Raw genomic sequence first — 14,289 nt, forward strand, 5'->3', positions numbered from 1 at the left:
TAAAGCTGCTGGAACGTGTCGGTATGCCCCAACACATGGGTGACATGCATTGGTGCTTTTTAGGCGATGCGTGTGACGTCACTTGGTGAACGTAACTCACCTTCCATCGTCTCTCTAGATGTATCAGCGATCCTTTTTCATTTGAAGTGGCATGTGGCAGCTGACAGTGGTCGGATTGTCACATGTGATTGTTTGGTTTTTTTTTCTTTTTTTTTCTTTGATGACAGGTAATGTATTTGTTTCTTACTTTTCAATTTCAATCCTCATTTTATTAATTTTTTATTTCATTCCTTTTTCATTTATAGATGTTTTTATTCTTTTCAATTTAGTCATTCAATTGTAATTTCTCATAAGGTTGATTTTTTATTTTAGTCCTTTTTTTTAATTTTTAATTTTGTTCTTGGCATTTTTGTTGAATTTTTTTTCTTTCAATTTCATCATTTAATCTATTTTTTTAGTTTAACCCTTATTTTTTTATATTTTTTCTCTTTTATTAAAGCTATTTTCAATTCAATTAAAATTTTTATACCTATAATTAATGTTTTCTCTCACCCTCATTTCTTTTTATCCTTTTGTGTAATTAATATTTTTCTGGAATTTGTCTTTGTACGATTATATATATTATTCTGCATTCGTTTTTTTTAATATTGGTTTCATAATTATCTTCAAAGTTTTTTTATGAGTTTATCTCGATCTTATAACTTAAAATATGATTTTTGTGTTATAAATATGATTTTTGCATGTCGTTTTTGGATATATATAATATTCAAACAAGATTTTACTGCATGAGTTGACTGATTTGTAGATGTATCCTTAAAGTCATTTAGATCACACTAGATCAACGTCTACGTACTTTAGTACTCTAGACCACGCTATATCAGCTTTAAAATTTGAACCCATCCAACAATTCAATTTACAAATCACATTGTTGACTCACGAAATGGAGGTCTAATAACATTAATGAGAAGTTATCCACAACAACACACAAGGGTACTAACTTTGTAGTTGGAAACTAATAAAATATGTAGAATGAAGAAGAGGACACGAGTGATGTCGGTACGTACGTAGCTCATTTCGCAAGTAGGCGTGTCAATTTGATCAATCCATACAAGTAGTTATCTTCAGAAGGATAAATACAAAACACCATGAAATAATATATAGTACAGTCGACAAATATCAAAGTCAAGCTAATATAGAATTAATATTATGAAGCGTTGCTTATCAAATATAGCAACGCACGCATTTTAATTAATTTCCAACCAAGCATGGCATGTAGCAATATCGTGGCAAGAATAATTATGAATATGAGCAAGGGCATGTTGTTCTTCTTCAAAAGTCAGCTATATATATCATTAAAGAGAAGCTATTGTTGATTAATTAAATTAAATCAAAGCAATGATTACGAAACTTGGAGATCAAAATCTGATTAATTAAATCAAGAACTTGCTTCTGCTTTAGGTAGCGCGCGCATGCAAGTCTCCATGTCCTTCTACAGTGACAAAAAAAAAGGAGAGTAAAAACAACAAATTAAATGGTCCAATTAAATCTTTTTTATTTTTTTATAAACTAACCAGATGTGTATGTGCGTTAGATCAATCTCAGGTGGCCCTGTTTAAACTAACTCATAATGAAGTGCTCAATTGCATAATCTTTTGAGTTAATGGATACAATAATTGTGTGTTAGTCAACTGTGGGCCGGGTTTACTAGCATTTGGTCAATGAATATGCTTCAAGAACACACTAATTACATCTCCCACTAACCCTAAAAACATAGTTGAGAACAGTGTTACAACATGTCTTAATTTGGAATACAAAACCAGCTGCTTTTCCTTTTATTGCTTAATAAAGACCAGGCACTGCATGCTTAGTGTGTTGCTTGCTTATTTTGGCATAATCAATTAATGAATAGTAACTTCCCTGGAAGAACTTTTGTTTTTAAAAATAGAGGTTTCTTCAACTGGATTTTCCCCCCTTAAAGGTTGACGGTTGGATAGTTACACAACAAGAAATTGAATTCGTCTCTTGGTAATCTCATGGTAAAAAAAATAAAAATAAAAAATACTGTCCTATCTATATGAAATTTCTTCTCTGAAGCCTCCATCCCATTACATTCCATGCACCACGTAACAAATTTATTACATAGGTTACAGCTTCAAATGATAATTTGGGAAAAAAATTTATGATGCATATGAAATAATTAGTCACGTCATACTAATTATTTTATGAAATTTATGTAAAAAAGATATAGATACAAATGTAATGACCCATTAAAAAAAAATAAGATTTATGAATTATTAAAAATAATAAGAATATTTTTTTTCTCTTACTTGTATTGCATGCATTTATCTATTTTTTTAAAATTAAAATGAGTTTAGAAAATAACTGATCAATTAATAATTATATGAATATCATAAAATCACCTTGGAATATTTTGGTAAATCTTGTTTTTATTTTTAGAAACAAACACAGAAAACTTGTTTTTCATTGTGTTTACGAAAACATGAACAGCAGACAACTTGTCATAAAAAATTCTTAAAATCAAACAAAATGATTTTAAAAAACTGTGATGATGGTTGTTGAACTATTTACTAAAGATGCTGAACCCTAGCTAATTAATAATTAAAAAAAAGTTGATTGGCATTAGAAATTAATCAGTGGAGATGACAAAAAAACTAACTAAAGATGCAACCAACCGCTACCTTATGGTATGCTTTTGAAAAGGCAATGCAAAACGCTAGGCGCTGCAGGATCCCTATCATGGAAAGGATCGATGTAGGGCTCCAGTGCTAGCTAGCTAGGTGGTACCAAAGGATTAATTAAACCAAGGTGATTTATCATTTTTAATCAAGTCCTAGAAAGTAGTAAACGGTCTTGCATTTCTAAAAGTTGATGGTTACTCCAGGATTTCATAATTTCCTAACTAACTCATAATTAATGTCTTCAATTTGATGATCTCAATGGTCGTCATCATTAGGTTTTGATATGATTGTTTTCACACTTAATCAAAATCAATCGAGTTACCATCATGGATTCTAGTTTTCTACCTATAGCTGAGGCTCATTATATGTACTTTTTACTGTCTTGCTTGAGAACACTGCGGTGATTTATAAATCAAGGAATTTTTATTTGAATAACTATTGATATAGTGTCTTTTATGGTGCTCGTGCTGTGATTAGTGATACTATATTAATTATTCAATGAAATCTACTTTATAAAAATAGATAAATACAAATAAAAAAAATATCAAGTGAAGATATTCTTTTATTTATATTCTTAATATTTTATATATCTTTTTAAAATATATAGAGTAGTGGGATTATTATAAATAAAGTAGATAATGAAAGGGAGATGACTGTTCGTTGTAAATAAAAGATTTGAAGATTCATGAAATTTTTACTAATTGTCATGATGTAACCTCGGGTTTAACTTAAATTAAAATTTATACTTTAAGAACATGGAATTTTTCCGCCGTGTCATTTCCTCCTTGGGCAAAACATCGTTTTCATGCATCATCAAGGATTTTGAAATACAAATTTAGCCTAAAATTTAGCAAACAAAGAGTTAATTTGGCTATGACAAAGGGGGGTTAATTTCGAGAAAAAGAGCAGACACAAAATTCCCAAGAGGCAAGAACTAATTAAGTGGTCTTAATTAATTTGATGTCAATCCGACAATGTTGGTTTATAAGCCATTGTTCAATTGTCTTGTGTAATTTCAAAGCCGTGTCTTCAATCACTCAACTAACTCTCACCATCCAAGAACGCAATTGGATGGTGGAACAATTACACTCCTTTGCATCCCTTGGAGGAACAAAAGAAATTCACCTAGGCAGGTAAATTAGGTGAAACAATTATTCTATCATGGAGGAAGAAATCTAGAACCCGCCGCTTAGAGACAATTTAATTAGGTTTTTTTCTGGTCAAAGCAATGGAAATATTGCATATTGGTGATGATGTTATAGTGATGTTCCTTGATGTACATATATAGTCATTTTAGTCAACCCATATAGAGATATCTATCCTTTCTAGCGTTGGAAGAAGGGGAAAAAAAACGACAATCTCTTTCGGTTGGTATAAAGGAAAGGAGAGGCAGCAACAAGAATTTCAAATTTTTAGAAACAATAAAAGGCATGAAATTCAAAGCAAAGAGGGTCCCAATATAGAAGAAATGATACTCTTATTTCAGCCCCAAAACAACTCTCATCGGTCATATAAAATTCTCAATAACAGTTATTTTTAAAAGTATTTTTTGTTTATAAATATATCAAAATAATTTTTTATTTATTTTTAAAATTTATTTTTGACATCAGCACATCAAAACAATCCAAAAACATAAAAAAAAATTAATTTTAAACAAAAAAAATAAAATTTAATTTTAATCAATCAATTCCAATTAGGAGAGCAATCAACGCATTACTTTTCTTTCATCAATCTTTTCAATGGTAACATGAATACCTTATTTTTTTTAATTAATAATTTTTTTCAAAAAAAATTTAATCATAAAGGGAACAAATTGTTTTTAATTAAAAAACGTTTCTCAAGAAAATTAACGAGAGAAAACACAAATCTAAAAAAAAGAGGTTAAATTCCCATGCCATAATATATATATATATATATATATATATATATATATATATATATATATATATATATATATATATATAATGTGAAATGGTTCTTTCCTCGTGGGTGGGAACGTACAAGTGCGCTTTCAAGCAAATTTGTAAGTAAATATTTGACTAGTCCACCCAATAAAGCTTCAAGATCGAGGACTCCTACACTAGCATGTATGCTCTTATATAGTTAAGGTAAAAAAAAGAAAAAGACTCAAGGATGCTTAAAGTCTCTCATTGAAACAAAAGGCATACAATGACAGGATGTTATATATATATATATATATATATATATATATATATATATATATATATATATATATATATATATAGTGTAAGATCGTGTAACATGAATGACAAATTTCTACAAATAATTCTGGTCAAACTTATTTTTAAGGTAACTGGTCTGGTGTAGCTAGCTAGTCCAGCCAGGTGACTACATGACATGAAACACGAGGGCTGGAGCTAGCTCTTTACTTTTTAGGATCCAAGGATTTGTATAAAAAATTAAGAATTGCTGAGAGTTTAATTCTTAGTCGTTTCCCTTTCTACTTCTTCTTCTTTTCTTTTTAATTATTTATGTTTGGAATAATATTCATCTTAATTACCGAAATATTCCCAAAGCTGATAATTTATTAATTTATTTCTCACGAAGACTTGATCGAGTTTATGATTTAATCCACCCAAAGCACTCTTCACTAACACTTCTTGTATATGTGTTTCATGTGTGTTTGATAAGGGCAAGTGATCAGCTCATAGTTTTATTTACGTATTAATTATTTCTTTAATAATATATCAAGTTTTGTTTAATTTTATGGTCACTAGATACGGATCTTCTTTAAATCGTGATTGAGAGTGAGGTAATAGTTGTTTTTTAAAGTGTTTTTTACTTAAAAGTATATTAAAATAAAAAAAATTATTTTTAAAAAATTATTTTTAATATCAACATATTAAATAGATATGAAAAAACTAAAAAACTATTAATTTAAAGCAAAAAAATATTTTTAATTTTTTTTAAAATATTTTAAAAACACAAAAATAAATAATACCATGCTCGGAACCTAGAAAATTTAAACCCATGCATAACAGTGGTTTTTGTCGTGAGAAATCGATTCCAGTTTTGAATTTGCTTCAGTTCAAACCCATGTGATCGACGTCTATTATATATAGACGTTATTTTTCTGCGCTCCACTCCATTGCGAACGGACTAATTTTTTTCAAAACCTATAAAAAAAGGTTAAGAATATAGAGTTTTTCTTTTATAGTATTATTAATCATCTAGGTGGTGGCCAGTGATAAGAGCTTGGGACCAAAAGATTTGTTCTCTTTGTGGTCTCAGGTTCGAGCTCTGTGGTTGCTCATATGATGGCTTACATGGTCGTTAAGTTCAGGGTTCGTGAGATTAGTCGAGGTACGCGCAAGCTAGCCCGGACATCCACGTTAAACTAAAAAAAAATTTGTTTTAATAATAAAATTGTTTTTTTTTGTTTTAAATTTGTTTCTGAACAATTTTGTGCGGTTAAATGCTTTCGAAGAAGAATAAGGAAATTTACTGTTTAATTTCTCTTTGTCTCTTCTTCTGTCCTGAAACCAAAACTATACATCTTTGGTCAATACATTAATAGAAAAATTCTTGGGATTAGTATTCAGCAACATTCAGTTAATGGTGATTGAGATTAACAAACAAGCAACACTCTATTAATCAGTGGTTATTTGCATCCTACCTCTGTAAATTTGAAGCCGTATAGTATCAAAAGGAAGACGAAGCACTAAGGGTTTTTTCAACTGTAGTGTTTGAGATTATAACAACGGTTTTTTTTTAAAGTATTTTTTATTTTTAAATATATTAAATTAATATTTTTTTTATTTTTTAAAATTTATTTTTAACAACAACACATCAAAATAATAAAAAATTAAAAGAAAAACTTATTTAAAACAAAAAAAATATATAAAAAAAATTTAAACACAAAAGTATACACACTCCAAAGAGGTTCCGTGCCATTCATAACGAGGTAACAAAAATTGACCACGAAGAAATATAAAATAGGAAGGTAAGAAAAATGAAACAGACAAATAAAAAAGTTATGTTGGCATGTTCTTACCTTTTGTCCTGAGGATAAGGATAATGACAGGCCTACAATAATTTTGTTACTGGAAATCAATTTTACTTGTACAATAAAATACAATCATAAAACTTATTCCATCGGCCGGCAGGAAATTAATTACTAATAAATATTTACAGGGAGAAAATAATATATAAATAATGGTAATATATATATATATAATCAGGGATACTTTACACTTTTCTTTTGAATCATAGCAGGAAAGAGACGGGATCCCCTTGCCCTTTTGCTTCATATTAAAAAAGAAAGAAATATGAGTGGTCGAATTAGCACTGTCACCAAGATTTTCCCTTGATTGATTTCAATTGAAAGATTCTGCCTGGAGCTTAACATGAACAAAATCACAGAAATGATGTAATGACATTGACCTTTAAAATATACCTCCCTCTGCTAATCAGCCCAAAGTCATAAGGCCATGTTTGTTTGTTGATCAATTAAAATATATAATACTATATAGGAGTAATTTTCAGAGTAGAATTTGAGTTCCATTTTCATTGGTGGAATTGCTTTTCCATCCGAGACAGTAGCCATCTTCTTGTCTTGGGTGAACTCATGGAGGGAATAAATTTTATAGGAGGATAACATCATTGGGAGAGGGTGCCTTGATGCTTAAGTAAATCTTTTTTAGGTCCCGTGTCCATTAACCACTAATTAAAAGTGATTAGTGTACGTTTATTCGTTTTTAAACCGACACCATGCTATAATCTTGTACAAGGTTATGATACGATAAGATCCCTTCGCATGGCTTGTAGACCTATCCAGCTTTTTATCCACTTCTTTTCCCCCCCCTGATGGTACCTCATAACACCATTCAAGTAATTGCAATGGTTTCAAGAGCCTTGCGTTGTCATTGATCAACCCTTGTCTCGGGCGTCTACTTGCTCGGTGATTGTCTCCATATATATATATATATATATATATATGGAAGCTTGTAGGTGAAATTTTGGAATAAACGAGGAGGAAAAGTAGGAAAAAAGAAAGATATGGAGAGCGAGGGGGGACAGTGTGGTGTATCTTTAATCATTTCTTTTGGCCTCGAACAAACTTTGGATGAATGGCGCTAATTTATGATATTGTCTTCGGATGTTACAAAGCATGGGGATAAAGGGGATGGAGAGTTTGACTTTGGAGAGAAGAAATTGATTCTTCTGGCTTAGGGAGCTAACTCCCTTCCAAATAGAAATTCCACAAGAGAGGCTCTCCATTGTCGCTAACTTGTTGAAGCAGAGTGTGTGTCCATTAGGGTTGGGAAACACTTCTTCAACTTATGAACTGCTTCTTTAGGTGAATCAATCTATTGGATTAGGAATTGGGATATTAAATAATGTTTTATAATTAGACATGAAAAAAAAACAAATGTTGCTGTACGTGAAAGGAGAATTTGACATTTCCTTTCAAGATCTTTAAAGAGCAGGAGGGCCCTCATGGCCCCTTGTTGCCATGCGTTTGTTGGTACAAAAAAAAACAAGCACGGCCAACAAGAAAATCATGCTCTGGTCGCAACAGGAGAAAGAATGAAGAAATGACTAAAGCCCACTCCCTCAAAAGGCTGTTCGATGTATTTCAGTGGCTTCTTCCATCACATCCCCACTCTTGTCCCCTCCCCACCCCGAGAATCCCATGAATCCTTAATCCCCATTATGAAATAGCTCATCAAGCCATGCAGCTCAAGAGTGGCATACATTTTGATTCAAAATCCAATCTCAGTTTTCACACCAGAAACTCGGACAACAGTTGGCCTACCCAGAAGAACTCGGACCATAACTGGACTTCCATGGTGATCTTGAATTCGGCATTTGTCTTGCGTTTTGTGTTTGCTTATTCACCCGAATGGCTTCCATAGTTGCTCATATGGCTTATAATCCAAATTGATTTGCATCTCAGATAAATGGTTTGCACAAAGCTTATTGCACCAGGATTCCCAAATAAATGGCTTATAAAATACGTATATTGGCTTGAAAACAATGAGCAAGCTCTGCACCAAAATTAAGATTGCATTTCTAAATTGAACTGGTCAATATCTCAATTAATAACAATCTATTGGAGAATTTTTTCTTTTTTTTAGATTGCTTTATATATAGATCTTCCCATGTTCACATACAAGATCCACAAAGGAGGGTAGAAAGACTAGTACGTGGCAAAAATATATGATACAGTTTTGCATCTTTGGAGCCAACATCAGCAAAAAGCCTGCCTTCCTCTGAGAAATTGGTTAACTGCTGTTAGTCAACAGTGTTGCCTTGATATGCTGACATAATGTCATAATCTCTGTTTCTTCTGTTTGGTTGCCTCTTCACCTGCTCTGTGAAAAATTCGATTAACAGAAAGATTAACAAAATGTATCAGAAATCATGGGTAGACAGTAGAACTTCATCAATACCATTTGTTTTAATAGCCACAAATTTCAGCAAGGAACCACCAAACAAACAATCAGCAGAGAAAAAAAAATGTATGCCACGTATACTCAATTTAATGATAGGCACTGGTGTCCAGAAAAACCTTTTCACATATTCAATTGGCAGGAAACTGATTCATTGTCCAAGATGGATTTTGCAATCTAGGAAACATGAATGACAATGACTACATAGCCTGTATGGTTGTGGTTGGGTATGTTTTCAAGGATGTAGACTTCGGTTGTAAAGGAAGTGATAATAGGGCTGCAAAAAAATCCATAGTTTGCCAAAGAAACACAAACATCACCTTTAATTTTAACTTAAAATCTGCAGGAACCAGTATCAGTTGACCACACAGAAATAAAGGACAAAATCTCTCAGCAAGTACATAACCCCTCAAGCATTTTCTCTAAACTAATGAACAAGTATTAATCGTCCTTCAGGAAAATCAAAGTAACAAAATGAACCAGATGCTGATCAATTGGATGTAGTTTTACATGAAAGTTCTAGTAGCGGCATTAATAAAAGCACAAGGAAAGACAGAGAGATCAAATTTTCGACAAAAACTAGATACTAAATCTAGAATGATAATCATGGTGTTCTTAGTACAAATCTTGCAAAAAATCATAACTTGTTTCCTTTAAAGCATCACCACCAATATAATTCCAACTTTCCAATGAAGGTAGGTAAATGAATTGATAAAAAAATAATTCTAGAACTATCAGCAAGGTCCAAGCATCTAACCAAAATAAATCATAACTTAAGTCATTAACAACTGCACTTTGAGATACTTCATACCTTTTGATTGGTCTCCTTCTTTCATCAATATCGATGGAAGCCTTCAGCTCTTCAATGCTGGAGTCGTCCCCAGGATTACCTTTTAATAGATTGCAACAATCCGAGAATGCAGCAAGCTTAGTCAAGCCTTGAACATGTGATAAATCTTTAACCTTTCCTTTCAGATATTCCATCAAAAAGAGCCCTGCATATGGCTCAGAGAAAACACAAGACTTTCTTAGCCACTATAAAAGTTGAAAACTTCACAGAATTGATTCAAGTTACAAGGAAGGTGCATTCAGCCAGGGAAATGATGCAGACATTCTGTTATTATATTCGGCATGTAAGGGCATTTTTTTAGTGTTGGAGCTGCCAAAGAAGGATTCTAAGCAAATGATCAAGAGTGATTCGCAATTGCAGTTTAAGGACTTGAGCCACACAGTTACTTGATCAAGAGTGTTCGTGTTCACAAGCTTATAGAGACGAGCACTGCAATGTGATCCTTAAAGGGCTAGAAGATTCAGTGGATTCTCAACTACTAATTGGGTTTGGAGGATGTAGCAGAGGTCATAAATGACACTAGAATGCAAGTTAGGGCCACATAACATTAAGCATCTCAAGCTCTAACAATGCAGCCACCAAATTAATCTCACAACATTTTACTCCAGTTCTAACGTCAATCGCCATTGAGAACAAGTCAGACAGAGTACAAACCCTAATAAAAATGAATCCTGTACACCAAACAAACAAACAAACAAATAAATAAGACAACTTAACAAGAAAGACCTCAGAGCAACACTAGCAATAGTCACACATGTCATGAGCATCGCATTCCAGCCATGCATACAATACATGCGTGGCGAGTTAGAATCAAATTCTCAGCACAGATGTTTCACACACACGACTGAAATGCAAAAATTGCACCGCATGCATGAAATTTTTTTTTTTATGGTGAGAAACTCTGGCGCACACCTTCTGGCGCAGGTCAGATAAAACCCGGACAGACACTTAGCTGGCTCAGCGCAACTTCCCGTCACATAAATTATTTTCTGAATTAAACTTTCAACAGTTCACCATAACTCCATATCAATTTACAATCGATAAAAAATAATTAAAAACAAAAGAAAAAAAGAGCATAAAAAATACCGACGGCTCGAAGCGTCGGCGAATCGAATTTCTTGGCAAGTTCATCATGACCGAGTACCTTTGCCCGATGAAGAATTAATGATTTTAACGTAATAAGCATATCCTGCAAACAGAAATTTAAAAAAATAAAACTATTTAATTCACCATGAATTATACGAGCAAGAAATAAATGAGAAAATCCATGTTTAACTTACAAGCTCCGATTCTGACAGGTTACAGAGCCAGCGTATGTCTTCGGGACTGTTATCAACCAAAGTTTCCCCTCTGTTATCCATGTGAGAGGGTTTGTGATTATTTAGCTCCAGATGCTTCCGCTGGTGGAGTAGATGGCGGTGGGGTGGTGGCAGTGGTTGTGTTCTGAGGTAGCGAGCAAACCCTAAGGAGCTGGGAAGAGAGGAAATGGAGGCGTTTAGGTTATGGCAGCTAGACAGTTGCAGTCCGTTAAATTAGAATTTTTTTTTTTTTCCCTCTACTTAAAACCATTTTTTTAAAAACCTAAAATTAGACACTTAATTATCATCTGAGTCCCTAAACAAAATAATTTATCAATTAGGTCCGATAAACGTCTTGGACATTTCTCAACTGGATCCTTTTATCAAATATCTATCGTTTTTTTGGACAAGTTTTACAAACAGCATCGTTTTATAGCATAATGTGCATAGAAATGTTAAAAGTAAACATATATAGAAAATTCCAACTGGGAAATGTCTGAAACATTTGAGTCTAAATTGATAAAATATTTTATTTTGGGACTCCGTTAAGGATGGAGATATATACTATATAGGTTAGTGATTATACCAAGGTTTTCCTTTATTTCTTACAAGGAAGAAAAAATAGTTTCTTATCTTGGCAAAAACATTTTGAATATAAATTTAAAAAGAAATGAAGGACTGGTCCTTCTCGTCGGGTTTCAAAGCAATTTCGAGAGCTCTTCCATCCACCACCAAAGCAAAAGGGTGAATCTGTAATGGTATCTTGGCATGAACTTTCAATCTGATGCACAATATCCTCTTTCATAGCCTGAAATACTAGGAGAAGGCAATCTGTTAGTACCAAAGAAAATCTGCAATTACCAACCAAGTTCACAGGAAAACACAGCAAGGAAAAAAAGAGCTCCTCATTAAGTGTATTTGGAGTTTGCATGACATTACGTTATCTTTTCCACTGATTTCTCAGTTTTGAGATGGTGCACAAATGGAAAAAAGCTGTTAATAGCATCTCTCTTTGAAGTTTTCACCTTCGGTTGGCTGTTGGACTCAGCTTCTATGCTCAAACATACATGAAACTGTTTCATGTTCTGCAGATGTAAGCTGCGAGAAAATCTGCAGAACAGAGAAAAAATGAGACACTTTAGGGTGATCTCCACAGAGAAAAAATCTGCAACTTGTCTTTGACAGAAGCAACCCCCAACAGAATTAGTTCTTTTTCTATTTTTTCGGTTGCTTGATCCAGTAATTCTTCTCTCAGGTCCTATTGTCGTCTTTGCCTGCATAAATAGCAAGTTCCAATGTTCGTACTCGGCCTGCTCAAGTTTTCGGTAAGCAAATGCTAGAGTTCGAAATCCATCTTCTGCATAATTTGAAAGGTGTGAAGTTGTTGATTCTTGCTATGCCCTACCATTTTCTGCAAGCCTATCGAAGTTCTTCAATCAAATTTGAAGTTTCATGTGATTACAAGTCAAAGTTCCAGTTTTATCTGGCACAATGATTTCTAATTGACCGAAGTTCTTCAATCAAATTTGAAGTTCAAGCTTGGACAGACTTGCAGGTTGCTTCATCATACATTTGTATATCCTTGTTAATGAACATAGCTTGTAGAACTTTGACAGCTCCGATGGAGACATACAGAGAAATATGAGAGCCCTTGTGAACTGTAGAAAACCTGATTTCACAGGTTTGGCGAATTGAAGAGTGGATCAGAATCTTCCAAAAGAAGGTACCACCATTGACCCATATCAGATATGATGACCACAGCAGACCTGACGGAAGTTACCAGCGAAATCAGAACATGTATAGAGAAAAGTAGGTAGATGACTTTATCCATCTTTCTTTCAAGCCTGCTTCGCTTTGATGGCGACGTTGTGGAATTCCTTACCACTTTTGTATCATGCCCGCTGAAGATCACGACTCTATATACATAATCGGTGTTTCGAAGTTTTGAATCTCTTGGAAGTAGTTGAGAAGGGCTCAAGGGGTACATTTTGTTATCAAACTCTAAATTCCCCATAAAATTGTAAAGGCTTGGATTGTGATCCTCACAACGGATAGTAGCTTTGAGTTCACTGAATTTGGCATCCTCATTCAGATCAAGTGTGACCTCTAAACATCTCTTGACTTTCAGATTCGTTTCTCCATCAAGGTTCATAGTCTCCACATAACAAACACCATCTTCATAGCTTGAAGACAGCAAAAGAAGATCACTCGGGAAGTATTCATCCTTGTTAACCTTAACAACATCTCCTACCGAAAGTCCACTCCACAATTTATCCACAAATAAGCCATTTCCTGCACGAGCCTTTACATTTCAAGTGTTTACGTTCAAGTCCTGCGGAGAATTAATGATAGCATAATCAGAGCATGAAAATCTATCTAAATTTCACTTTAAAGTAAGAATATAATAATTCTGAAATGTCAGGGTGATGGAAAATAAAGTGACAGATAATAATTGATGAGAAATGAGAACTGTCAAATGATGCGAGGAGAAAATCAGAATTCATGCCATGTTTTGCTTCAAGTTACCTGCGGAAACCTATAACAATCTTCAACAGCCTCTTTGAGCATGCTGATTCCCACCATAAATACCAATGGAGCAATCAAAATTTACAGGTTTAACAGGAGCCAAAGAAGTAATAGACAACGCTGCTGTCAAAATAAAATACAAATTGGCAACTCTGCGGAACTCTAAAAGTGCATTGGGTAGAAAAGTGACAGCATTGTACTTTCTTGTGGATACCGAGTTGTTTGTGTGCTTGTAAGGTTTTCTCTTGTGCAGTTGAGGTTCATTGCAGAAAATCACCCGAGAAAATCCTGGCTGACCAATGAACTCCTGAGCAGAATCAGAATCGGATGATTGCGGTCTAAAGCATGAAAATGAATACAGTTTGCTCCATCTTACCTTCCCCTTTGGTCTCCTACATGATTCCCTCATCATTCTCGCTACACAAATTTCTGTTAACGCAGAATGATATAGAAAACAGGACTTCAACTATAAGAAAATATAAAGTGCCGTTTCATTTCAC

At 33.5% G+C, this 14,289-nt stretch overlaps 1 protein-coding gene and 1 pseudogene across 2 annotated transcripts; both read right to left on the reverse strand.

The window, feature by feature from the left end:
- Nucleotides 1-8,757: 8,757 nt before the first annotated feature.
- LOC7465348 (uncharacterized) lies at nucleotides 8,758-11,509 on the reverse strand. Of its 2 annotated transcripts, none has more exons than XM_024596914.2 (4): nucleotides 11,246-11,509; nucleotides 11,052-11,154; nucleotides 9,927-10,110; nucleotides 8,758-9,032 (listed from the first exon to the last, which is right to left on the reverse strand). In XM_024596914.2, the coding sequence occupies exons 1-4, from the start codon at nucleotides 11,324-11,326 to the stop codon at nucleotides 9,029-9,031; spliced, it is 372 nt and encodes a 123-aa protein (XP_024452682.1). In that variant the 5' UTR covers nucleotides 11,327-11,509; the 3' UTR covers nucleotides 8,758-9,028. The 2 variants fall into 2 exon arrangements, with proteins under 2 accessions (XP_024452682.1, XP_002304585.1); XM_002304549.4 differs by having other exon boundaries at nucleotides 8,758-9,037; nucleotides 11,246-11,508.
- A 405-nt stretch (nucleotides 11,510-11,914) lies between these two features.
- On the reverse strand, nucleotides 11,915-14,201 carry LOC7465349 (probable phospholipid-transporting ATPase 7; annotated as a pseudogene).
- Between the last annotated feature and the right edge of the window lie 88 nt (nucleotides 14,202-14,289).

This window comes from Populus trichocarpa, chromosome 3 (genome assembly GCF_000002775.5).
Source record: "Populus trichocarpa isolate Nisqually-1 chromosome 3, P.trichocarpa_v4.1, whole genome shotgun sequence".
NCBI classification, from domain to species: Eukaryota; Viridiplantae; Streptophyta; class Magnoliopsida; order Malpighiales; family Salicaceae; genus Populus; species Populus trichocarpa.